The 26,724-nt window shown below is 42.1% G+C and overlaps 1 protein-coding gene across 4 annotated transcripts in view; it reads right to left on the bottom strand.

The window, feature by feature from the left end:
* Positions 1 to 3,544: 3,544 nt before the first annotated feature.
* The window catches only part of LOC141546856 (1-aminocyclopropane-1-carboxylate synthase-like protein 1), an 82,859-nt gene continuing 59,679 nt past the window's right edge, over positions 3,545 to 26,724 (bottom strand). For 3 of the 4 annotated variants that reach the window (XM_074274992.1, XM_074274993.1, XM_074274994.1), the window contains 14 exons: positions 21,032 to 21,594; positions 20,399 to 20,458; positions 19,239 to 19,309; positions 16,870 to 16,939; positions 15,444 to 15,510; positions 13,608 to 13,705; positions 13,332 to 13,409; positions 12,671 to 12,771; positions 10,584 to 10,673; positions 9,454 to 9,499; positions 9,215 to 9,356; positions 5,628 to 5,770; positions 5,328 to 5,481; positions 3,545 to 4,164 (listed from right to left, as the gene is read on the bottom strand). In XM_074274992.1, the coding sequence (XP_074131093.1) occupies positions 3,890 to 4,164; positions 5,328 to 5,481; positions 5,628 to 5,770; positions 9,215 to 9,356; positions 9,454 to 9,499; positions 10,584 to 10,673; positions 12,671 to 12,771; positions 13,332 to 13,409; positions 13,608 to 13,705; positions 15,444 to 15,510; positions 16,870 to 16,939; positions 19,239 to 19,309; positions 20,399 to 20,458; positions 21,032 to 21,484 (1,848 nt within the window). In that variant the 5' untranslated portion in view covers positions 21,485 to 21,594 and the 3' untranslated portion in view covers positions 3,545 to 3,889. Of the gene's footprint in view, positions 4,165 to 5,327; positions 5,482 to 5,627; positions 5,771 to 9,214; positions 9,357 to 9,453; positions 9,500 to 10,583; positions 10,674 to 12,670; positions 12,772 to 13,331; positions 13,410 to 13,607; positions 13,706 to 15,443; positions 15,511 to 16,869; positions 16,940 to 19,238; positions 19,310 to 20,398; positions 20,459 to 21,031; positions 21,595 to 23,871; positions 25,660 to 26,724 lie in introns of those variants that run through there. The other variant, XM_074274991.1, reaches the window with a different exon arrangement.

Below are 26,724 nucleotides of genomic sequence, written 5' to 3'. Positions count from 1 at the left end.
TTCTACCTTTGACATTCCACATTTTTAAGTGATTCATTATAAGCTCAATGTTATTTATTTGATCATTATTTATAATTATTTAAATAATATTTATGACTAATTATTGAATTAATCATTATTATGTTTATTTATATTAGATATTATCAACTACTCAAATTTAAATAAATGAATTTCACTCATAAAATAATCATATCTTCTTAGTCATGCCCTTACTTAGGTTGGTTGTGATAGCCTTTAATCGGGGAAGGCTGAGGCTGGGGATTACTGAAATTCAGGAGTTCTGAGTGCCAGTGGGCTAAACCTAAACCCATTGAACATTTCCATTAAGTTCAGTCTACGAAGGGGCAAATTGGCCCACGTAGGAAACGGTGTAAATGAAAATTCACTGGAATAGCAGAGTGGGTGGGACCAGCCCCTGAGTAGCTTCTAAGCTTCCAAAGGAAGGGAAATAGGCGGAAAAAAAAAGTCTTTTTAAAAGGAAAAAAAAAAAAAAAAAAAAAAAAAGTCTTTTTTTTTTTCTTTTTTAAATAATTGGGCAACTGTAGGTGTCTCATGGCTCAATTTTATAGATTTATTCTCTTTGCATTATTGCATAAAGGACTGTCTGGAGTTCCTTATATCGCTCAAAAGTGTAGACTTTATGGTATTCCAGGGAGGGTGTACTGGCCTAGCTCCCCTGGATTCAAAGCCTCTCTCTGGCACAGAGTGACTGTGGGAACCATGGAAAGTCACTTAAGCCAAGTGCTCAGACTCAGTCTCTCTCCTTGCTCCATCAAGCTAATGTACCATGATTTAGTCAGATCTTTTATTTTTTTGTTTTTTATTCTTTTTATAAAAATAAAAAATTGGGGGTAGTTTCTAGCATTTTGCAATTAGAAATAATGTTTCTATTAATATTTTTGAACAGCTAGCTCTGCTTTTGCTTGCTCCCTGAGGATATATGTATCTAACAATATGATTATTGGATGCAAGAATGGGATAATATTTGGGGGGCGGGGATAAAATTTTAAGAGCTGTCAGATTTCTCCCCTTGCCTTTATTTTTAAAGACTTTGTCACTTCATTTTAACAAGGCTAGAAATAAAAGGACACTCATAGTTGGATACCACTGCTGATTGGCTGGGGAACTTTGATCTGCTCTGCTTATCTGGAGCTGTTTGGACCTCATTAGATAGCCTTGTGCACCCCCCACCCCCACTCCCACCTAAGTTTTCAAGGACTCTGTCACTCAACTTATTGAGACAACCCATTGATATAATCCAATGCAGCTTGGAACCCCCTCCAGAGACTCAAGAGATTAGCCAACCTCAGCCTCCTGGCTGTTGTATCTTCCCCACACCCCCTCCAGATTGCTTTCTAAGGGAAGGTACCTATTTGAAGTTCTACCAGCAACAATTGTACCTGTCTCCAAACCCTGCCAGCATTGATTTTAATTATTATTGCCAATTGAATAGGTGAGGTCATAGCTCAAAGTTGGTTTATGTTTCTTTGATTATTAGGAACTTAAACATTTTCCAGTCTTTTTAATTTAAAATTTTATTTTTGTTTTTATATCACTTTCACTTCTTTATATAGCCCTCCAGTCACTATTCTTCTAACAAAAAAATAAAAAAGAGAAAAAATATCTTGTCAAATTAATGACATCAACTAAGATCTCCATTATACTCAGTGTTCATACCATAGGTGTGATGATACAGAATGTACTAAAGATGTCCAGGAATATCCCAAATCTCTCCAAAAATAAGTGGTTTTATATTTTAACTTTTTCTTTTTCTTTCTTTTTTCCTCTCTTTTTTATTATTAAAGCTTTTTTATTGACAAAACATATGCATGAGTAATTTTTCAACATCGACCCTTGCAAACACTTTTGTTCCAACTTTTTCCCTCCTTCCCTCCACCCCCTCCCCTAGATGGCAGGCAGTCCTATACATGTAAAACATGTTAAAGTATATGTTAAATATAATATATTTTAACTTAATAACAGGAGGTGGTCTTTTAGTGTTCAAATGTGGATTGTTAGATATATAAGTGTTCTTTTTCATTTCTTCATTCTGAAATTCGAAACACAGAAGTACCCTAATGCTATCCTTGTGCTTGGGTGTTTTTTAAATTTTTCTTTAGTTTTCTAAATAAAAATAATGTCCTTTTTGGCTGAATTTTCAATAAAAGTTCATTTTTAAAAATGAATAAAATTCCTTGGGTGTACACAGTAAGAAAATATACTGAGCGGGTATATTCCACATCCCTATTCCTCCTTTTCTACAATAATAACTTCTAGCTTTTATTTGAGGACAAGCTGGAACATTACAATTTCATAGCATTCAGTTTCATTTGCCTTGTAGATGCTCTTTTCAATTAAATGTTTGAAGTCAGCTTGAGCATTTTTTTCCAACTGATTTTTAGTAGTCTCATGTTTCCTCTTTTGTAAATGGTCTGTTTCAGAAAGAACTGGTGGATTCTGACTGCAGATGGAACTGTACTATTTTTCACTTTATTTTTTGTGGGTTTTGTTTTTTTAGTCTGTTTCTTCTTCCACAATATGTTTAATATGGAAATATTTTTTTATATTTTTTATTTTTTATATTTTTTTACATGAATGCACATCTTGCTATTCATCTTAAGGGGAAGAAGGAAGAAAATTTGTAACTCAAAACTTTTTTAGATGAATGTTTAAAATTGTCTTTACTTGTAATAATTATAAAAATAAATAGCTGTGTGACCTTAGGCAAAGCAGTTAATACTGTTTGCCTCAGTTTCCTCATCTGTAAAATGAGCTGGAGAAGAAAGTATATGCAGTATCTTTGTCAAGAAAACTTCAAACAAGTTCACAAAGAGTTTGATCAACAACATGGTGGAAGTAATTTTAGTAATTTTAAATTAAGTAATTTTCTTAGGAGAAATGGGGATCTATATATGTATAATATTTTATGCCTTTTAAGATATGATTGCTATGCTGGTTGCTTTGCTTTTTTTCCCCTTTATTAAGAGGTGGGAGCCAGTTTAAGAGAAGTCCTTCTAAAAGGGTAAAAATGAGGTATATCTAGAAATTATTGTGGCTTAGAAACAAAATTCTCTAATTAAGCATTCTTTTAAGATTTAAGGGATGTTGTGTGACTAATGAGTACCACTACTGATCTCTCTTTTTAGCCTATCAAATCATTTTGGGGGGTACCATTTAATAAAATAATCCTTTGGTAGTTTGATTGGTACAGTATTGAAAAAGGAAGCTTTTTGAGGTAATATAGTCCTCTATATTAGACTGACTCAACCTAACTATAAGCAATTAATACTTCTGCAGTTGTTTAAGTTTACCTTTTATTCCTGTAAAGAACATTTTGTGACTGTATTAATCTAATTCCTGGGTAGGTCTTGGACTCCCAAGTACTTTAGACTTAATGTAATTGTGTTAAGTGAAATGTTGTATTATCAAGATCCTAGATTTGGGCTAGAATTAACTTTAGAGGTCAAGCCCAACCCTTTATCTCTACAAATGAAGACATTAAAGGCAATGAGGGAAATCAAGGTAAATGACAAAAGGCTAGAAATTTGAAAAGCAAACCAGAAATTTAATGAACACCAGATAGAAAAACAACAGTTTTCAAAGTTACTTAGGAAGAAAGACTAGAGCACAAGACCTGGCCCCTCACCCCACTTCTAAGAGTCCTGGAAGACGTAGAAGAGCCACAGAAAATACAGTGATTGCTTCCCCAAAACCAACACATCAAGTGATTCCTCTTGGACAACAGGAGAGAGGGATGGAAGAGGATCTGTGTTCTTCAGAAGGCTCCAAAGACTGGCTCAAAGACTTCTTTCACTCTTGTTTGCAACGGGGGACTCCCCGGATCCAAAAGAAGCTTCGTCCCTGCTGATCAGCCCCTCACCGGTGGTCCCTACTGTTTGCTGACCAAGGCTCCAGGCTGCTCCTGGGCCAGCTGCTCCAGGGAGCCCTTCTGTAGCCAAGCAGATGAGCACATCTGTTGCTGAAGTAACCCGATTAGGTCCCTTGTCTTGGTGCCATTTGTTGGCCCTTGCTGCATGGGCAGAAACACTGACTCTTCAGTGCCATCTGCCTGGCCTTCCTGCCCCCAAGGCTGCCTGGGCAGGGACAACTTCTGCTGTAGCTCCTGGGTCTGATGTTCTAGTACTTGCCGGATCCTCTGCATTCCTGGAAGGGGAACATGGGGACAGAACAGGGGAGAGGGAGTCAGAGGGCTAATGCACAGGTGGGTATATTGAGGCAGCCCTGGAGAGTGGCTTGTGCAAGAAACCCTCAGACACCACAAGTGTTAGAAATCAAGCAGCTCTGAGACCATCTGGTGCGGCCTTCTCATATTACAGAGGGGGAAACTGAGGCAAGACAAATTAAGTGACATTCCCAATGCCACATGGATGGCAAAGGAAGGGTCTGAACTTTGGTCTCCTGGTTCTTATTTCTTCCAGCACAGCATTATTCCGTTACATTTATATTATACTCACTACCCAGACTTCTCCAGAATCGATGCTTTGCCACACATTACTCTAGCAACCACTGTGCATACTCCACTGCAGCCAAATTAGCCTCTTTACTGATCCCTGCACAAAATTACCTCCGGCTTATATCTGGAGTACTTTCCTGGACCTCAGTTCCCTTATTTGTAAGATGGAAGAATGGTTGGAGTAGCTCCTAAACTACTAGTTTCCTTCCCGTTCAAATCAATGATTCTTTGCTCTTCTAATTCCATGATCTGTGTGATTTGGGGGAAGTCACTTTATTTGCTTCCATTTGCTCATCTATAAAATGGATGAAGTCTCTTCTAACTACAAATATTTGATCAATACTTTGTGCTAACGGCAAGATTACATGATGATCAATTCTGATGGACGTGGCTCTCTTCAGCAACAAGCTGATTCAGATCAGAACCAATGATCTTGTGACAAAGAGAGCCATCTACACCCAGAGAGAGGACTGTGGGAACTGAGGGTAAATCACAACATAGTATTTTCACTTTTTTGTTGTTGTTTGCTTGCGTTTTATTTTCTTTCTCATTTTTCCCCTTTTTGATCTGATTTTTCTTGTACAGCACGATAATTGTGGCAATGTGTACAGAAGAACTGCACATGTTTAACATATATTAGATTCCTTGCCATCTAGGAAAGGGGATGAGAGAAAGGGGGAAAAATTGGAACACAAGGTTTTGCAAGGGTGAATATTGAAAATTATCTACGTATATGTTTTGAAAATAAAAAGCATTGATAAAAAAAAGAAAAGTTTAAAAAATACTTTCAACTACGATGTTCCTTAGTGTACAAATCTGGAGAGGAAGGTGGGAGACAGTTGGCTTTGCTCACCCAGTTGCAGCCGGTGAATCTTGTCTGTGAAGACCAGACGGAACCAGCCGGGCTCGAAGCACTGAAAACTCTTGCCACAGTGCAGCAGCACTTTGTTTCTCAGGAAACGGCGACACAGCAACAGCTCCTCCTCAAAGGTGCCCGTGTGGAGGTACTGAGGGAAGCCACGGGTGTGAGGTGGGTGGGTGGAGAATCAGAACCCAGGGAGTCCAAATCAGAAGGTTTCTAAAAAGCCTCCCGATTCCCAGAGCACCCCCATTCACCCACTGTCACCGTGAGCCTCCTCTTTCTCACACTCACCCTCCTGAGATCTATCCAGACATATAGGCCCGAATTGCGGTTGAGAAAAGGGATGCCCAGAGTTTTTAGCTCATCTGTGATGTAGGTGTGGGCAGCCTTGAGCCTCGCCCGGTTAGTGGGCAGGTAAACTTGATTGATCCAATCTACTCAGGGAAAGAGAGACTCCAAAGTTTCTTATTACTTTAATGGTAATTAGTTAATGCTTATTAATAATATCAACAATAATTATAATTAACCTATTTTATACATTAATATAATTAGTATATTATATATAAAATAATATGATTGATAATATAAAATATTAATAATAAGAAGAATCTGGACCCCCAAATCCCACCTTTTCTTACATTGGCTCCTTCTGAACCAACAATAAACATGAAATGCCAATTTGGGTAAAGCACAATGCTAATGATGGGGAAGAGAAGTAAATAACCACTCATCTTTCTATAGTAAACCAAGGTTAGTAAAATGTTTTCCTCACAATGATCTTAAGTAATCAGTGTATGGTCCTCATTTTATAGATGAAAAAGCGGAAGCAGAAAGTTTCATTCACCCTCATCTAGCCAGTAAATCTCAAAGCTGGAATTCAAAATTCAGGAGTCCAAGTTTGACGATTCTTAAGATTGGACGATACTGCCCTCAGAGATTAAAAGAACCTCATCAATTATCTACAGATGAAGAAACGGAGCCCACAAGAGGTGAAGGAACTGGACCCAGGTCATATTGATGGTTAGGGACAGAACCAGCAATAACCTCCTCATTGCTCAACCTAAAGGTTTTTCCTCAATCTTCATTTGTCCTGAGCTCCGCTCCCTTTGCTCTTGTCAAAGTGTCTTCCTCTTGATAGCCTTTTCTCATTAGGTTTATGATACTCAAGAGTCTTGCTTCTCCTCCCACCTGTCCGATTGCACCTGCTCAGTCTCCTTTGCTGAATCTTCATCCAGGTCTTGCCTACTAACCATGGGGATCTCCCAGAGCTCTATCCCTTCCCTCTGCTTTCTTCCTCTAAGTTATGTCACTTGGTAATCTCATCAGCTCCCATGGATTTAATGATGATGGATATGTTAATTATCCATTTACACAGCTCTAACTTTTCTCAATTTGTCTTGCATCTTCAGCTTCTCTATTGGATGTCTTGAACTGAATGTTCTTAATCTCACATCTCCAAACCGTCCTCTCTTCTCAATTTCCTCGTTATAGCAGAGGTATCGGCATCTCCACAATCGTCCAAATTCACAATTTAGGTGTCAAACTCTCACTGATTCTCCTCAAAATGGCAATCTGTTGTCAATTTTACCTTTATAAAATCTCTTATGCACAAATTTCCCTGTTATAGTGGAGGAACTAGCACTTCCACAGTCATCCCGATTCATAATTTAGCTGTCAAACTCTTTCTGGTTCCCCCAACATGCAATCTGTTGCCATTTCTACCTTTACAACATCTCTTATGGACAAACTTCCCTGTTACAGTGGAGGTACCAGCATCCTCACAGTCATCCATGCTCACAACCAAGTGTCGAACTCTTTCTGGTTCCCCCAAAATGGCATTGCCATTTCTACCTTTAATAACATCTCTTATGTACAATCCCTTCTTTTCTCTTCCACAGACCTTCATCACCTCATGCCTGGATTATCTCAATATCCTGCTAGTTCAAGTTTCTTCCACACCACTCATTTATCAAAGTGATCTTCCCCCAGCATAGATCTGACCATGTCACATCCCACCTCCACTCAATAATCTGCTGTGGCTCCCTATCACCTCCATGATCAATATATCTTCTGACTCTTAAAGCCTTTCATAACCTGACCCCTTCCTATCTTTCTAGTCTTCTTTAAACTTGACTTCCCTCCATATACTGTACAATCCACGACACTGACCTTTTTGCTATTCCTCAATTCCTTCTCCAAAATCTGTGCCTTTTTATTGGCTGTCCCTTGGGCCTAGAGCATTCTCCTTCCTAGATGCTACCTCTTGCTTCTGAGCTTTCTTAAAGACTTAGTTCAAACCTCACCTTCTATGTGAAATGTTTTCTGGTCTCCTTAATACTAGAACCTTTACTGAGAGATTACCTCCCATTTAATCTGTTCATATTTTATGAGTCCAGATTGTTTACATTTTGTCTCTCCCACTAGAATAAGGTTGCCTTAAAGATAAGTACTGTTTTTTGCTATGCTTCATAACCCAGTACTTGACATGTAGGAGGTGAATAATAAATGTTTGCTGATTTGAGCCAGACCCTCAGAATCCCAAATCAACATTTTTAAGCACTTAGTATTTGCTCACTATGTTAGTAGAGGAAGCTTTCTATCACACATGATACCTCTTTTGGGTACAGGTTACATTATGTCCAAATCAGAAGATAACTAGAATTTTCATTCTGGGTGGGCATTCAGTTCTGGGCACCACATTTGGAAACTAACAAACTAAATCATGTCTAAAGAAAAGCAACAAGAATAATTAAGTGACCAGAGACTATGCTTTGGATGAAGTGTTCCTAAAGTCTTAATAAAATTTGAAGTTATTAAAGCTATTGTGCTTAAATTTAATTTTTTTCCCCTGAGGCTGGGGTTAAGTGACTTGCCCAGGGTCACACAGCTAGGAAGTGTTAAGTGTCTGAGACCAGATTTGAACTCGGGTCCTCCTGAATTCAGGGCTGGTGCTCTATCCACTGCGCCCCCTAGCTGCCCCCTAAATTTAAATTTTAAAAGTTTAAATTTCAGCTATTAAGAATTAAAATGGAATGGAAACTTTTGGGATACCCTAGAGATGAAGATTTAGTGGAAAAATAAAGATGTTTGAATTGGAAAGGGAAGACATGGAAGAGACAGATTTTTGGAGACTGAAAGGCTGTTTTTTTTGGAATAGAGAGCAGACTCATTTTGCTTGTCCTTCCAGGGCAGAGGAAAGAGTGAAGTGTCCTTCCAGGAGAGGGGAAAGTATCTTGGAGAGAGATAGGGGAGGGAGTCAACTTCAGTGGAAGGTGACTTCTTAGAATTGTTGTAAGGGAGATGATGAAGGGAGAAGAGGTCAAGGGTGACTCCAAAGTTGAAAAGCAGTGAGAATGGAAGGAAGCTGCTCTCAAAAGAAATAGAAAAGTTTGGTGAAGGGATGACTGTTAGGGAGAACTGGGGAGACACGTATTCCATTTCTGACACACCGGATTGGAGATGCCTCTGGGACTTCTGGGTATCCAAAGTGATGCAGCTCAAGTGAGAAACTGAGTCAAAAGCATACAGTTGTCCCACAGAAGCTGATCAGGTCGCTAAGAGTTAGGATATAAAGAAATAAAATAAGAGGGATTCACAATTAGGGACTTGGATGATCATCCAGCAAAGGAAGCTGAGAAGTGATCAGAGAGAGAGGAGGAGAATCAACAGAAGTGGAGAAACAAGAGAAACCTAAAGCAGATAAACTCCAGACAGGAGTTAATGGAGAGGGTGGTGGAGAGCTTTCTGTAACCCTTACATCATTCAGCACCATAAATGATGAAATCTACCATCCCACTGAATCCATCACTCAAGGATAATGGGGTTCCCTCTCCTCCATCCCGCCTCCCTTTCCACCACCACTGGGTCCAAATAGTCACCATGATCCCGCAGCAGCTGAGCTATCTGGTATTGGATGATACCACTTATGCCATGGAAGTAGCACAGATTGGCCACGGCACTGGCCACTTCCCTGTTTTCTGTGTACAGTGCGCCAAGGCGGATCCCAGATATTCCAAAGTCCTACAGAGAAGACATGGCCAGACAATCTATCATGATCCCTTCCCTTTTCCCAGCTGTCTCTACTCCTCTCTCGGAGTTAGAACATTGTGGTGCTCACCTTGCTGGTCCCCCACATGACATGAGTCCTTTGAGGGTCCGGCAGCCTGCAGGGAGGACAAAAGGGGGCAGGGTTATAGGATAGTTGGGGTCAGTTCCGGAACATCATCAAGTCATCAGTATTACTTTCAGTGAGCATGATCAAGGGAAAGGTTCTTGTTCTAAAGTAGAAAGAGTTCCCATGAGCCCTGACTGTAAGTGTTCCATGATGTCTGACACTGGCCAATTCATGAGAAGAGGGCAGGACGTGGCAGTTTTGTCAAGGCTGTAGCCATTGCTGGCCTTGTAACAGATCCCAGCTATGTCCAGAGAGCATGGACTGGGGGTGCCTTCCCTGAAGGGGCTGGTCCAATCAGAACGCTCCCCAAGGACACGCTAGCACACTTGGTCCTACTCTAGGAAAGTCTATGCACAGGATAATTGTCACCCGGCCTTCGGTGACCTCGGATCCTGAAGCACAGCCTGACACACAAATATTCCCAAGTAGAGCATAATTAACTCGGGGGGGGGGGGACATGCAGGAAAATATACAAAGTTCCTTGTGCTTCCCGCTCTCCTGTGAAGGAGCAGCAACAGATTTTCTTGCTTTATTTGCTGTCAATATAATCAACTCTTAAGCCATGGCATAAGAGTCAGTTTTAGAAACCCCATTCTGGGTTTTTCCCTACTTTTAACTAGTTTTTAGAAACAAGATCAGAGTAGGGAAGAGCCCTCCTTTGGGGGAGATTGCCTGCTTCCTCAGCTCAGCTATTCTCACTGATTTCAGTTAATATTTGGGAGCCGAAGTGTCAAACACAGCACACATGGCCCAAAACACTCCCAAGTATATCCCAAACCAATTAAAATATAAAAATAAATTATTATAAATTATAAAATCAAAGATCCTATTTGATTTTAATGGGTTAATGTATTAATAAAAAATGCACATGTGGTATTCTAATCAATATATGACCTGCAGGGATCTTTTTGTATGATTGAGTAATTCCCATTTCTATTTGAATCTGACATCTCTGCTCTAGGTGAATATCAGGCTATATAAATTCTGACTTATTTATTCTGTTATTTAAGAGGAATAAGAGGGAATAACCTAGTAAAAAAGTACCCCCCAAGGGCCAGTAGTTGCCAGCTCACCTGTCCATGCTCAGCACACTGTGGAACGTGGCTGATTCATCAAACACTGTCAGCATGTAAATCTCATCCAAGATGATGTGCAGCTCGTGCCTAGAGATGAGGAGGAAGGACAGTTCAGTGTGACCATGCCATCTTTCTGAGCTGGATCTGCTCTTTATGGGGATTGCCATAGCTCCTGTTCAAGCAGCCCCAGAAAGGCCAGAAGGCCAATAGAAGTTGGCAATACCATCTCCCAGAGCACCCAGAGAAACTAACAGCTTGCCCAAAAGTCACCCATTTGGAAAGCCAAGGAGCTGGGATTCCAACCTAGATCTAAAGCTCTTTCCATGACCCCATGTAGCCTGCCATCATCTCTTCTGACTCAGGTTTTTCATCTTGGGCCTATTCTCCCCAAATCACCGGAGAAACCCAAAGAGCATGGACAAAAATAGCAGTTTATGGACAATAAGAGCAGCCCCTGTTCATGGGCAATAAGAGTAGTTTCATTCACTGACAATTAGAGCAGCCCCATCCATGCACAATTAGAGCAGCCCCATCCATGCACAATTAGAGCAGCCCCATCCATGCACAATTAGAGCAGCCCCATCCATGCACAATTAGAGCAGCCCCATCCATGCACAATAAGAGCAGCCACATCCATGGACAGTCGTAAGAGCAGCCCCATCCATGCACAATAAGAGCAGCTCCATCTGTGAACAGTAAGAGCAGCCCTATCCATAGACAATAAGAACAGCCCCAGTAATGCACAATAAGAGCAGCCACATTCATGGACAGTCGTAAGAGCAGCCCCATCCATGCACAATTAGAGCAGCTCCATCCGTGGACAGAAAGAGCAGCCCCATCCATAGACAATAAGAACAGCTCCATTCATGCACAATAAAAGCAGCTCATCCATGGACAGTAAGAGCAGTCCCATTCATGTACAATAAGAGCAGCCGCCATCCATAGGGCAATAAGAGTAGTTCATTCATGCACTGACTATAAATCAGTTGGGTGTGAGCAGCCCCATCCATGGACAACAAGAGCAGCCCCCATCCATTGGACAAGAAGTATAGTTGCAGTCTCTATCCATGGACAAGAACAGCAGCTCTCATTTTATATGGCCTTGGTTTCCATGGGTAAAAGAGAATTATGCACATTTTCAGAGTACTTTACAAATTATTTTAAATTCCATCCTTACAACAACCCTGTGAGGTTATATGACCCATGTGTTGTGAGAAGCTATGTAAGTTATCCAGAATCACTTAATAATAATATGCAACATTTATAGAGTACCTACTAGGTGCTAAGACTATTTTAAGCCCTTTACAAATATTATCTCATTTGATTCTCCTCACAACAATCTTAGGAGATAGGTGGCTTTTTTGTTGAGACATTTGTGATTCTCTGTAACAAATTGGGATTGTTTGCCATTCCTTCTCCAGCTCATTTTATAGATGAGGAAACTGAGGCAAACAAATGGAGTAAAGTGATTTGCCCAATATCACACAGCTGGGAATTATGGAGCCTGGATTTGAACTTGGTTCTTTATGACTCCTGGCTCAATGCTCAGTAAAGCAACCTCACATACAGAAAGCTCCAAGGGAAGATTTGATTCCAGGATAAATTTGACTCCAGGATAAGTCTTCCATCCACTCTCTCCTGCTAGGATGCTAGGGACCTCACCCTTTGAGCACAACCTCTGAGATTTGATCACAAGCCTTTCTCAAGGCTTGGCAATATGACTTCTCCCATGGTGACCCAGATTTGTTAATAGGAATGGAAATAGCACTGGCCCAGAAATCAGTCAAAAGCAATTAATTAGTTCTAGCCCAGCTTTGTATCTTGGGGGAACTAATTTACTCTGTAGCTTCCATTTTCCTCATCTGAAAAATGGGGATATTATGTTTATATTTTACGTGATTGTTTTTAGAATCTGATGTTTGAAAGGCTATGAAAGCAATTGAGAAAGCATAGATCACTAAATGAAAATGAGGCATATAATTATTACTGCTTCCTGTCTTTAGCTCCAGCTTGACTTCTTAACTGTATAGACAGTGGGGTTCCTTCCTCTAGCCTGTGGGATGGAGGAAGAGATATGGTCGTACCTCTTAGCAAACTCCAGGTATTCCAACAGCTCTCCGTGGGAGTAGACGTCACCCAGTGGATTTTGGGGGTTGATGAGAATCAAACCTTTGACATGCACCCCCTAAAACCAAGCCGAGTGTCAAGGGAGTAGCACAGACCTTTATACCCACCCAGTGTCAACCTCTAACTCCTTAACTCAGTCATTCAAAGTGGGCCCTTAACTCAGCCTTCAGAGCCCGAGCCCCTTCCATCAGGGTAGATGAAGGAGACAGCCAAAAGCTATTTTTGAAGCAGAATGGGAAGAAAGGGATGACTGAGTACGAGCATCTGCAAAGGAAACAAGTCTTCCCCTTGACAAGAGAAAGATGAAGAGAATCTGGCTTCCCAGAGGGAGCTACCTAAAATCATGCTCAGAGACAGGTAATTCAATGATTATAATCAAATCCAATCATCCAACTGAATTAAACTGAATTCAAGTCAAAAAATATTTAGTAAGTGCAAAGCTCTGAAGCGACCTGTAAACTCCATGAGGACAGGGCCATCATCTTGGCTAAATTTTCTATCTCCCCATTGCCTAACATGTTGCATTTCATCCAGATGGTGCTTCATAAATCAATTAATGAATACCTGGCTCTCTTCCTCTATCAGCAGAGGCTGCCCCAAGCTTAGGACCCCTCATACCTCAGACCTGGCTCTCTGCAAGGCCATTTCCAGTTTCTCCACAGTAAGTTGGAAGGGGCGGGTGTTGGTCTCTGTAATCTGGAAGAAACCCAAACCCTGGCTAAATCACCTCCTCAGAACTCTGGTGGCCCTTCCCTGAAATCACCAGCTCAAGGAGCAGACCTTTGCCTCCTCACCAGAGTCCTAATCCAATGTACCCATAAACAATCTCAATGTCATTCCCAGAGAAGTTCAGCACTGTCTGGATGGACAGTGACAGGGGGACCCAGCTCTGACCTTGCTGTCCAGGTGAGCATAGACCAGCTGGACATTCCCATAGAGGTAGGTACTGTTGACGATTCCACCATAGAAGGGAGTAGGGATCATAAGAGCCTCTGAAATAAAGGCAGAAAAGACGTCATCAGCCTCCGACCAATGTCTAGAGTATGTTTTCCACCCAGATCACTGAACCAATCTAAAAAGTTTTTTCTTGCCCAAATGTTACATCATTGATGATCTTTGAGTCGAGAAGGGTTTCAGAGGCTATCCAATTGAAGCAATAGCTGAGCCCCCCTTTAAAATATACCCAAATGGTCACCCACCATTGCCTGAATTTCTCAAGAGAAGGAAAAGCCCCTTTCTCCAGAGGTAACCCATTAAACTTTTAGATAGCTTTACCTGGTAAATGTTTTAATCAATCCTGAATATGTTTCTCTTCTACTTTCACCCACTGTTCCTATTTCTGCCCACTGGGGTCACAAAAAACAACTCGAATCTCTATTCCACAAGAAGGCTCTTTTAATACAACATAAAAAATAATAGCTAGCACTTATCTAGCATCTCTAACAAAGAACTGTACAAATATCTCATTTGACCTGTACAACAATCCTGGGGATTGGGGAGGGAGTAGTTGCTACTATTATGAGGTCCATTTTACAGCTGAAAAACTTAGGCAGTAAAAGTTGAATGATAGTCACACTTCTAGGACATATCTGACATAGGATTTGAACTCAGGTCTTCCTAATACCACCTGGCTGCCTCTATGAAGGCAGATATCATGGCCTTCAGAAGCCTCTTCTTGTCCAAGCTAACCATCCTCCATTTCCTTCAATAAATGATACTATAGATTTTAAACCAATCTGCTCACTCCCCTCTGGAATCATTTCACTTTATCAATGTCCCTCCTCAAATATGGTCTATAGAACGGAACGCTATGCTCCAGTTATGGTCCGACCAGGGCCAAGGACAGTGCAACCATCATTTCCCTAGACCTAGATGCTGTGTTTTGCTTAATATAATCTAAGATTTTTTAAAATTACTTTTTGTTTGCTTAACCTTATATTATTGACTCTTATCCTGTGCTTACAATCCACAAAAATGTCCAGATTTTTTAAAGATATAGTTCTGATGAGCCATGTTTTCTCCATTATGTAACTTTGTGATTGATTTTTAAAACCCAAACACAGAATAAATGGCTTTCCCAAATTCTTTGCTAAAATCTGGCAAACTATGTCCAGAACAAGGATTCTTGATTTCTTTGTGTTTGGGCAATCTGATAAAGCCTATAGACTTTTCAGAAAAAAAAAGTTTTTAAATATGTAAACTATGGAGGATTACAAAGGTAATATTGAAATACAGTTACCAAAATATTTTTCAAACAAGTTTATGGGTCTCCAAGTTAAAACTCCTTGATTTTAGAGAATTTCCCTGTTTTAATCACAAATCTTAAACTGAAATGGTCATTTGTTCCAGCAATAAGTTCTCATTGGTGAAAATCAGATCCAGAAGAGAGTTCTCTTTGTGGTCCTTAATGCAGTGATTTTCACATTTTAAAAGATGAAATGATCATTAAGGCTGGCCAACAAAGTATTATCAGATCAGCTTTGGACAACAAGAGCTCCAGAAGCTGTCCAGATAACTGAAGTTCCTCATTACTACCATATTATGTCTCTTTCCCAAACTCATAATCTAATTCCTCTTTCTGTCCAGGTGGTCTGTAGTATACTCCAATAACAATGTTGCTTCTGATCCTGCCTTGATTGATTGTCATCCAAATGTTCTCTACCATGTTTACCTGCTCTGGCTCCTGGGTTTCCCAAGAGTATATATTCTTATTTTCTTGTTTCTACTTACCCCCAGAGTCACACAGAACTGTGGCCAGTGCAGAGAAGACAGAGCCGCAGCCATTGAACAGGATCACCTGAGGGCAACACATCAGGTGCACAGATGTATCTAGCATCCACAGGACCAATAACCTGCCACCTATCTAAAGTGAGCTAGCAGTCCTGTCTGTCATTCCCAAAAGGGAGAAAGGGGATGCATAAGAAGAGGCCCAGAAGGCTCCAATTTGGGCAAGATGGCTTTGTTCATTTTTGGCAACCCCAAGTAGTCCAGAGATGGGTGGGAGAACTCCTGGGAAGGAACAGCAAAGTAAAACAGAATTGTGGGATATAAAATCAACTATTTAGAGCTGTAAGGGACCTTAGAGACCATCCAAGTGAACGCTCTTAATTTATTAAGTGAGGTAAAATGGGGTTAAATATTAGCTGTCTGAGGCCTGATTTGAATTCAGGTCTTCTAGCTTGGGGCTGGTACTCTATTCACTGTACCACCTAGCTGCCCCAAACCCTCTCATTTTAAAGAACAGGAATTCCTAAAGTGGCTAAGTGACTGACGAAAGCCATCTGGGTAACATGAGAGTGGTGGGGACTAGGAAGGAGGTAAGACAAGTTTTCAGAGAGAAAAGCTCACAGATTCTCTATCCTTGTATGCTTGCTCTTAAATTTGTCCTCAAACAATAGCTCTTCTATTAGACTGTCAGTTGTTTGAGGACAGGGACCTTTCCCAGTTCCTAAAACAGTATCTACGTATATAGTGTCCTTAATAAATGCTTTATGATTGATTGAATGGGGAAAAAAAGACCTCCAACTTTTCTTTTCTTTCTTTCTTTTTTCCTTTCATCCTTCCTTCCTTCCTTTTCTTTTTTTTTCTTTTTTCCTCTCTCTTCTCTTGACTTTCTTTTGCTTTTACCCCTTTCTTTTTTCTTTTTTGTTCCTTTTTCCTTTCCTTCTCTCATTTCTTTTCTTCCTTTCTTTCTTTTTTCTTCCTTCCTTCCTTTTCTTTTTTCTTTCTTTTTTGTTTTCTTTCTTCTTTCCTTTTTCCTCTTTCTTTCTCCTTTTTGCCTGCCTTTCTCTTATATTTTTCTCTTTCCCTCTCTCCCTTCCTTCTTTTCTTTCTCTTTTTCTCTCTTTCATCTTCCTTCTTTTACTTCTTCTTCCTCCCTATTTTCTTTTCTCCTTTCCTTCCTTCCTTCCTTCCTTCCTTCCTTCCTTCCTTCCTTCCTTTCTTTCTTCCTTTCTTCCTTCCTTTCTTTCTTTCTTTCTCTTCTCTCTCCTTTCCTTTTTTCTCTTTCTCTATTTTTTCTTTCTTTTGCTCTTTTTCTTTCTTATTTTCCTTCTTTCTTTTCCTTTCTCTCTTTCTTTTTCTTTCTTTCTTTCAATTGAGAAAAACTTTCTTCTGGGACTAGTAGGGACCAGAGGGCATGGGGCTGATGACTCACATTTTCTGGTTTGAGTGGATTGGGAGACTTGCAGTAATAGGTCAAGAACCTAGCCATTTCTTCACGGAGGCTGTAACAAAGATAAACAGGCAGAGTTACTGACCAGAGAACACACAGCTTCTCCCAAAGCATAGGGTTTCTTGCCCCAAATTGTCTTCATTCTGGATTGAACATAAGATCTTTTACATACCACAAGGCATAACCCAGGGCCAGAGGAATGTCTCAGTTTTTGTCTGGAGGTTCCTTCCCAAACAGGCAAGGAGAGAATCAAGGAGTCCAGACCATGTGCCTTTAAGCTAGAATGGGACTACAAACCAATCCAATTTCCGCTGAACCAGGCCCAAGATAAAAGAGACATAGGCATAGAATCACAGTGGCTCAGAAGTCATTGAGTCCTATTTATACATGGATAGAAATTCTCTCTTCAGCAATTAATCATTCAGCCTTCCCTTAAAGACCCCTTGGGATGGGGAATCCACTACTTTCCATTTTGGGGACAGCTCTATTCTAAGACCATTGCTAAAATGACACTGTAAGCATTTGCACCTCAGAAATTAAGAATCCCTGCAAACCAGGGCTTGGTCTATTATTCTGTCAACTATCCAGATTTTAAAAAGTGATAAGATATAATACCTTTGAATATAACTGCCAAAACAGACAGAGGAACTATATGAACATAAACGCAAAACACTTTTTATATAAATAAACTCAGATCTAAATAAAAGAAATAATATCTATTGTTCATAGGTAGATAAAATCCATATAATTTTTAAATGACAATTTTACCCAACTAATTTATTTATTGTCATTCCAGTTAAATTATTTAAAAATGTATTTTATGAAGTTAGAAAAAATAACAAAGTTAATTTGGAAGAGCAAAAGGTAAAGAACGTCAAAGAAACAAGGAAAAAAGATGTAAAGGAAGTAGTTTCAATAGTATCAGACCTTAAACTATATTATAAGGAAGAGCACTGTTGATGTGTAAAAAGGACAATATAATTATTTTAAGTTAAATTTTTCTAGAAAAAATAAAACCCATGTATCCAAGAATAGAAGAAATACAGAATATTGGGGGAAAAACTTTCAAAGACAATCTCTAGTATAGGATATAAATTGGGTTGGAATATTGCTGTGGTGTAGGAAATGAGCTGATTGATTTAGAAAAGCATGGAAAGACTTGGACCTATGAAAGAAGATACTATCCACCTTCAGAGAAAGAGAAGACAAGCATAGTATGGTTTTATAGATACGTATATGAGTATATGTGTGTACATATGTATATGTTGTAGAAATCTATGTATATGAATATATATCCTCACTTAATTGAAGTCTTCTTAATATGAAGGGGGAAATAAAGTAAAAAACAGAGAACAAAATGAAATCAACAAGGAAACAAAAAAAAAAAAGCTGGGCAGCTTTAAAAGCAATATATAGTATTTATTATATAGGTTTTCTTGAAATGGAAATGTATTGCTTTATATTGAATCCTCTCTTCTGTTCTGCTGTATACATGGGTATATTTTCCTTTTTCTTTTCTTATTTTGTATTTAAATTAAAATTTGAAAAAAGTTATTAAAAGAAAAAGAAAAAAGAAAGTGATGGAGAAAAAAGTTAATAATGCACATATTAAACTGAAAAGTGTGTGTGTGCATAAATTGTTTTTGATGTTGTTATTCCTCCTGGAGAACCTGGTTCTTAAATATTTATCCACACAGTCCTGGCTCTATTTGGTGAAAAGTTTTTCTTTGTGTCCTATTGAAATATATATTTCTTAGTTCTATTCCCTTGGACCAAGAAAACCCTTTTCCACATGAAGATCTTTCAAATTAAATACTTATTTTCTATAATTAAAGGTGTTCAAATCCTCAAATTTAAAATTTGGAGTGTTTTCTTGGGGTTTTTTGAGGGTTATTTTTAACCAGACCTATGTTTATTAATATAGGGAATACAGAAGGAGAAAAAAAAAAAAAAACCTCTGCTAATTCAGACTCAGTTGATACTGATGTGTTACATTGAATATTAATCAATGACTTGCCCAGGATCACACGACCAGTGAATCTGATCCAGTTCTTTCTAATTCTCAAGCCAGCTCTTTAACAGCCCCACCATGGCTGCCTGTCTAACGCATCAAAATCAAAGGAGAATCTAACAAGTTTAAATATCGTCTCTCTTTGGCTCCAACCTACTATTTTTTTAAAGTTCAGGTTCCCTAGTGGGAAACAGGAAGCCCAATACTTGAACTCAGGATTTTTTATTCTAAATCAAGGTTCAGTCTAGTATATTTCACTCTTTACCCTTTCCCCAGTGGCCCCTCTGCTCACCTTGGCCAGCCTTTGAACGCTAGCGGGAGAGAACCCCGGACTACTTACAACATGTGTCCCCTCCAATCTTGATACTGTAGTAAGGAAGGTTCGATGTGATGCATATCACTCTGACTCAGCTGTTGGCAAAAAGGAAGATGTCCCTAAGGATGTCCTCCAGGAAACAGTCCACCCAGGCGTCAGCCCCAGAACACGGGCTGCACACAAAGGCTGACATTACAAATGAATACCACAGGCTCCTCTGCATCCATCGGCCATGCTGCCCACCTTTTACAAATGCCCTTGCCTCTCACCAAGAGATAACAACCCCAAAACTGGCTGATGATACTTTCCAGACATTCAGCCTAAGAGGATCCTATTTATTCTTACTTCCAGAGTGTTGCAAGCACTGATCCAAGCCTGCCCAAGAACACAGGGAAGGAGGGGTCAAATCTTGTAACACAATCATTACTACTCAATGCTCTGGTTTCTCTTAGGATTTCCAGCAGTCTATGCTGCTTCCCATGATTCTTTGAGGAACACTCACAGCATAGAGTAACACAAATACAGCCACATGAAGACTACCAAATGAACTAGACTCCCCAGAACCATAATGCTCTGCCACAAAGCAGTCACACCTGGCTTTCTTGCACTCCCTTCTGTCAATTCTAAAATGCAGAAGTTCATTTAGGAAAACCAGCCCAAAAGCCTGGGTTAGCTCGGACTTTATAGATCGGTCACAAGTCTTGGGGATGGGGTCTGGAAAGAAATTGGTACCCACATCAAAGTTATTGGCAATAGCTGTTGCCTTCCAGACCACATCCTTTTGTCCTGCCTTGCTTTTATTTGGGAGGAGGGTGATGGGGTCCATATCTGTGATTTCATTGGTGTAAGAAACCATAATTGGGGAAACTCCCTCTATCAATGAAGATCATCAATTTTTCCACAATTTAAAAGTTTTTGAGAGATCTGGGCACTGAGAGTTTAAAGGGATTTCCCAAGATAACAAGGTCAGTATGTGTTCAAGTTGGAACTTGAACTCAGGAGGATTCAAGTTAGCTCCTATCCCTTCTATTATCTTACTGCTTTTCTTCTTAATTGCCTAGTGGCAATGATCAAAAGGCCTCCTGTCTCTAACTTCTGTTTAGTGAAAGACTACCTTATCTGTTTCTGTCTTCCTTTTGAAGCTGACCTGGACAGAAAGAAAGGTACCCTGGGGCCATGCTTACCCTTTTGGACAACAGATCAAAGCAGAGCTTGTTCTCACTGATCCCAAAATTAATGATGCCCTAGAAAAAGGAGGGAGAAAATTGAGTCACAGCTGGCTCTGAAGAGGAGCTTTGGTCTTCTGTTTTGTGGGGGGGGGGCTGTCTTCTTTTGGAATGAGATGGTGATGGCCAGTAAGAAAAACAAATGGTTCCCAAAGTGGAAGGCCAAAGCAAAGTACAAACCCTCGGGTCTCCTACACGGTGCCTGATTGACATTAGATTCTCTTCTACTCAGAATCCAATTGAGTTTTCCAGGAACTGAGCTGAGACATTCTGAACTAGAAACCCATTTGTGATACCCATATGGGCTTCCATCCCATGGCCTGGGAGCAGAGTTCAAAGGTTCCTCCTTGGTAAGACAAGACACTGACTGGACCCATGGGATCTCAGATCTAAAGTTGCAAAGGATCTCAGAGATCATCTAGCTTACCCATCATCCTATAGAGAAGGAAACTAAGCCCCAGAAGTATTACAGGAGAGTTAGTAAGCATCATGGGCAGCAGAGGACCCAGGTTCCATGACTCTGGAACAAGGCTCTTCCCACTGTTCTCTGTCAGATGCCTCCAAACCAGCTTCACCCTCAGCCATACTCACATTGGGGTTCTTGTCTTCATCATATTTGTCCTCATAGTAGGCTGCATTAACCTCCTCCTTGATACCACTTTTGAATTTGATGTCATTCCCTCGGTTGGAGAGGTAAGGGCTTCCCTGAAGGTGGCTTGTCCCAGGGTTACTCAGCCCATAGAAGACAGGGAACGTCTGTTCTGGCCCCTGAGGCGTTCTGGCTCTCTTGGGGTCTTCAGGGGCCAAGCCAAAGCCCTGCCAAGACATCGGGGCTGCCGGGCCGGGGGAGGCTCCACTTCCCTGCTTGAGGATGCTGAGCATCTGGGCAAAGATGCTGAACATTCGGAACTCGTGATCCCGTTCCAACTCCAGGCGTCGCTGTTCCAGCTGTACCCGCTGCTCCTCCAGATGCAAGAATCTCTCCTCCATGGCCTGTTGGGATGTCAGCACCTTTAGCAGCAGTTCATCCACAGGGTCTCGCATCCTCAAGCCCTTCCACTTCCTCCTGAGCCGGTGCACAGTGGGAAAATCAGGCTGGGGCCCTTCACTTGGGAGCTGAGAGGAGGAGGAGGCTAGGTTAGGGTCACTAAAACCTGCAAGAATGAGAGGGAATTGTTACTCTGGCACCAGGGCATGAGCTCTGCCCACACCTATTATCTCAAAGCCTTCAGCTTAGTGGGGGGTCCTGGAGATGAGATAACTCATCTCAGGAATGAGTGGCTCCCCCGGGGCTGGGCAAACCCAAAAAAAGGTTATTTGGCACAGCAATACTTGGACGAGATGATATCTGAGGTTCCCCCTAATGCTACATCTATGAATTTCATTACTCACTTTATGTCTCTGAGACTCAGTGTTCAAATCTGTAAAATGGGGGAGGGGGTTAGTAATCGAGAAGCCCCGAGTTCAAATCCAGCCTCAGACACTTACTACCTGTGTGATACTGGGCAAGTCATTTAACCCTGTTTACCTCAGTTTCCTCATTTGTCAAATGAGCTGCAGAAAGAAATGGCAGACCACTCCCATATATTTGTCAAGAGAATTCCAAATGGGTCACAGAGAGTCAGACTGACCAAAAACAACTAAACACAACAGCAATAACAACAGCATAAAATGGGGGTAATAATAGCATTTACCTATTAGGGCTGATATGAAGATAAAATGAGGTAATATACAAAAAGTGCTTAACAAAATTTTAAACACTGTCCAATGAGTTTCCTTGGCAAAGATACTGGAGTGATTTGCTATATTCTTTCTCTAGCTCATTTTATAGATGTGGAAACTGAGGCAAACAGAGTTAAGTAACTTACCCAAGGTCACAAGCTAGGAAGTGTCTTTATATTCCTTCCAGTAAACAATAAGCTTCCTGAGGGCAAGGAACACTTTCGCTTTTGTCTTTATGGCTTATTTCCTGCACCTACCACTCAGTAGGCACTTAAAAATCAATAAACTTGTTATTAAGTTTCCTACTATCTGCAAGACAATGGGTCAAAGGAACATATCCAACTCCCTCATTTTGTAAAATGAGAGAAACACAAGGTTAAGTGACAGTTTCTGAGTCAGGATTTGAACTCGGATCTTTTAGACTCCCGGTTCAGCACTTCATCTGCTGTGCCCCACTACCTGCTTCTACATTGAGTTGGATACTTTTTTAAAGTTCAGTCTAAGACTAGTCCATCTTTTCTCTTCTTTATCCACTATGACCTTAAGCAAATCACATCTGGCCTCAGTTTCCCTCTTTGTAAAATGAGAAAGTTGGTCTATATGATCTCTTTGGTTCCTTTCATCTCTATAACTAGGATTCTTGCCAGGCTCTATCTCTTATCCACAGGGAACCTATCTAGCTGATGAAGATACAGATAGATGTGCATGAAGTTGACCCAGCAGATTGTCGATCATATTCTTTCTCTCCGTGGCTGATTCAGTTAGACCTCAAGGGGACTTGGGGTTAGACCCCAGTGCCCTCATCTCCAAACCCTTTTTCACTTTTGGTGGTGGGATCAGGATGGGGGCTGCTGCAATATAAGGAAGAAACAAAGATTTGTACAGGAGGCAAGAGAGCACAGTGAAATGATGACCTAGAACCCAGACCCAGTTCTCCCAACACTTAACAATGTGACTCGGTCGTACAAATTGCTTAACCTTTCATTTGCCTCCATTTCCTTATCTGTTAAATGCAGGCCATGATCTTTGCCTCACAGGGTCATTGTGAACATCATCTGGGACGTCATATGTGCATTCACATCCCAAGTATGGTGCTCTCTATGGACACAAGGCGGTGATTTGCTAACATCTGGAATCAGGGAAGTAGCAGGAATCAGGAAGGAAGGCAATGGACACAAGGCGGTGATTTGCTAACATCTGGAATCAGGGAAGTAGCAGGAATCAGGAAGGAAGGCAATGGCAGAATAGGAAAATGGGTCACGGAAGACAGCATGCTTTGGGAAGGACAACAGGACAGTTTTCTTGGGCTCAGTGAATCATTCTTAACGCCAGGGCTTCCCTGACAATGAATTCAGACCTCCTCAATTACTAAATTCCCTCATTTAAGTCTTGGTTCCTCCATACATGAGGTGCATGACCTAGAACAGATCACACCTTTTATTGAGTTAAGATGATTTCTAGGGTCTTTCTAGCTCTAGAAGTCACCAAACACCCTATGATCTGTTTGAAGAACCCTCTTCCCTCTCTCCCTCCTGCGCCTCTACAATGAACCCACTCGGGATGGACAGAAGACCAGCATATGGGATAGATTTCCTGGAGCTTAATATTCCAAGAGTCTTGGAAAGTAGGTTCAGGATAACGGATAGTCAGTCACCTCTCCTGCCTTTCAGAGAATTCCATGCACCCCGCCTCCCCTGCCAACTCCCTACCTGAAGGTGACATACTGGTTTCAATAGGAATTTCTGTCCTGGACAGGGGGGAGTCATTCTGTCCCCTTTCCAGAAAGAAGTGCTCTGTTTGCTGGTCCTTGGGGGAGGTTGGCTGGTAGGTCATGGGGATAGGAGGTTCAGGGGTCAGCTCCTGTTCATCTGAGTCCACCTGCTCACACTTGATCTCCATCAGCTCTCGTGGGTGCTGGGAATGATCGAAGGGGAGGTTGGGAGGGGTGAAGTGATGATGGTAACTTTCAACCAAGGCTCCAGGTAACTCAGGCTGAGTGATCACATTACCCATCATGGGGTTGTAGGCGATGGAAGGCCTGCTGGTAAGAACCCTGTCCATCACCTCGTAGAACTTCCACGGCCGGCCTCCCCGAGGGCCTTTGTTGCTGTCCTTGATCTTCCTGTATTCCAGTTTCATCTTCTTGATCTTTTCCCGGCACTGATCCCCGGTACGATGGATCCCCTTGTCCCGAAGCACCTCGGCGATCCGGTTAAAGACGTGCTGGTTCCGAAGACAGCTCTCCAGCTCCAGTTGAACGGACTTGTCAGCCCACAGCTGGAGCAGCTCCATTACCTCGGGATCAGACCAATTGCTTCCCCGCTCGTATTTTCTGCCCCGGAAATCCATGCGCCCACCCCGAGCTGTCCCAGTCCTCCTGCCCTCCCCCGCCACAGGAGCCGTGAGGGGCATGGGGAAAGAGATCTGAGGTTGGGAAAAGCAAAGGGAGGGATGGACTGAATGGGGTGCTGGAAGAGAGGAGATGAGGGTAGGGAAACTTCTTTAAAGGCAGATATAGCGCCCCTAGGAGGAGAATGCAGGAAGCTGGGCCACGGAAGAAGAGGCTCAGAAGTTTGAAGGTCCTGTGTGGGACTCAGTGAGAAAACGGAAAGAAAGAAAGTTGGAGTCAGGCTAGGGAAGAGAAAGTCAAAGAAGCAATCGTAACCCACTTTAAAAAGCTGAATCACAGGACCTCAGTTCGAATCCCGGTTCTTCCTGTTACCTGTATGTAGGTCAATCCATTTACTTCTGTCTGTCCTCTTCTGAGAAGAGAATCAGATCTAAAATCTCTTCGAGCTCTAAATCATGATCCTATTTAGACTATCTTTCTGAGCCTCAGTTTCCCCATCTGCAAAAGCAGGCTAGATTGGGCTAGATCACCCTGTAGTCTTTAAACTTAAGTCCTATGATCTCTTTACAATCCAGAACTGCTGACTGATACTATTTGGCTAGAGAATAAGTGGCTTCAGCTCCCGAGGCCTCAGTTTCCCCATTTGAAGAATAAGGATCTTGAGCCCAGACACCCTATGAAAAACTCTATAAAAACCTTGATTTCTGGGATTGGGTTTAAAAAGAAGCTGATCTGTGACCCTCACTAAAAGGCCTGAGTTTGGCCCCTTTCCCAGCTCAGAGCAGACCCAAGGAGAAGGCTGGGGAAAGGGGAGTGCTCTGGTCCCCTGAGCCTCCCTGTCTCCCCGCTCTCTCTCAGCTCTCTGAGCTCCTAGGAGCAGGAGTCCGTAGCTTGGCTCGGAGCGGATCCGCACGGCTCGGAGTTTGGTCTGGCTGCGTCCTCAGTGGTCCGGGACAGCCGGCGAAGGCCAGCCCGGGAGGAAAGGTGCTGGTGGGTGGGTAGGTGGGATTGGGGGATGGAAGAGGGGGCTGGGGAGCAGGGCTGTTCGCCAGTTCACATCCGGGTTGACGGCACATGCGTGCAGCCTTTATTCCGGGATAACTTTGGCCCGTGTCAGTCAAATACTTCCCCGCATGTGGGTGCAGCTGGGCTGAACCGGGATAAAAAGGCTGCGCACGTGTCCCGCCCTCCGCAGCCCCTCCAGCCTAGCGTCCTCCCCACCTCGGCCCATACACACTACCCCGGCTCTGGGACCTGACCCCGGGGAGCCCTGGGACCCCAGTCCTCCATCCTGCATGCCTCTCCATCCTGCATCCCTTCTCCATCCGCCTCCCAAGCTCCCCGTGCGCCCTGGGGCGGAGCTCCCTCTCCTGGACCAGACATCCCGGGAGAGAGCCCCAGCCGGCCAGGCCCTGGACAGCTCCCTGCACAGCTCTCCACCCCGCCCCTGCGCCGGCTCTCTCTGCTACCCCGCCCCCAGGCAGGGAAAAAAAAAGAGAAAAAGCTGGAGCTCCGGAGTTCGACTCGTCAAAGCTAGGTTCGGATCTCGACTCAGAGAGAGTAAGCGAGGAACGGCGACCGTGAGAGTGGCCGTGAACAAACAAGTGCAAAGGCTCTCCCAGTTCATCTCAGCTGATTCAAATCTCCCAGGCCGCCGCCCGTATTTACAGCTGGGGAAACTGAGACCCAGACAGGGGAAGAGCCCAATTGCCACTCAAATCCTCCCCTCCCCTCCCCGTGCTTTCCACTGCACCCACTCAGCTCTCCGAGTCCCACATTCCCATGTCAACCTTTAGGCCATTGTGTATCATCCCCCCAGCAGGATCAGCTCTGCCAAGCAGCATGACAGCCAGATGTGCAAGTGGAATATGGATATAATGCTGAGAAGGAGGAAGAGGAGGATACCTATGATATCATCTGTTTAAGGAACTTTCAATGAAAGAATCCTTCTGCAATAAAGGATCTCCAGGGTTGTTGGAGCTGAAAGGTTAAGTCTGACTACGAGATCCCTGAATAGTTTAGATTTGAGACTTGAAGCTAGCTTTTCCTACTCTAAAGGACAGCTCTCTATCCACTAGGCTACTGTATCTCCAGGAGAGAGTATGAAGACTAAATGTCAAGTGAAATAAGTATCAACACCCCCACAGACACATACTCATATCTGAATATAGTTTTTTGGATCATGGATTTGGAGCTAGAAAGAAACTTAGAG

This window comes from Sminthopsis crassicaudata, chromosome 6 (assembly GCF_048593235.1).
Source record: "Sminthopsis crassicaudata isolate SCR6 chromosome 6, ASM4859323v1, whole genome shotgun sequence".
NCBI lineage: Eukaryota > Metazoa > Chordata > Mammalia > Dasyuromorphia > Dasyuridae > Sminthopsis > Sminthopsis crassicaudata.
The sequence above is the reverse complement of the archived record's forward strand: the minus strand, read 5'-3'. Positions and strand labels throughout refer to the sequence as shown.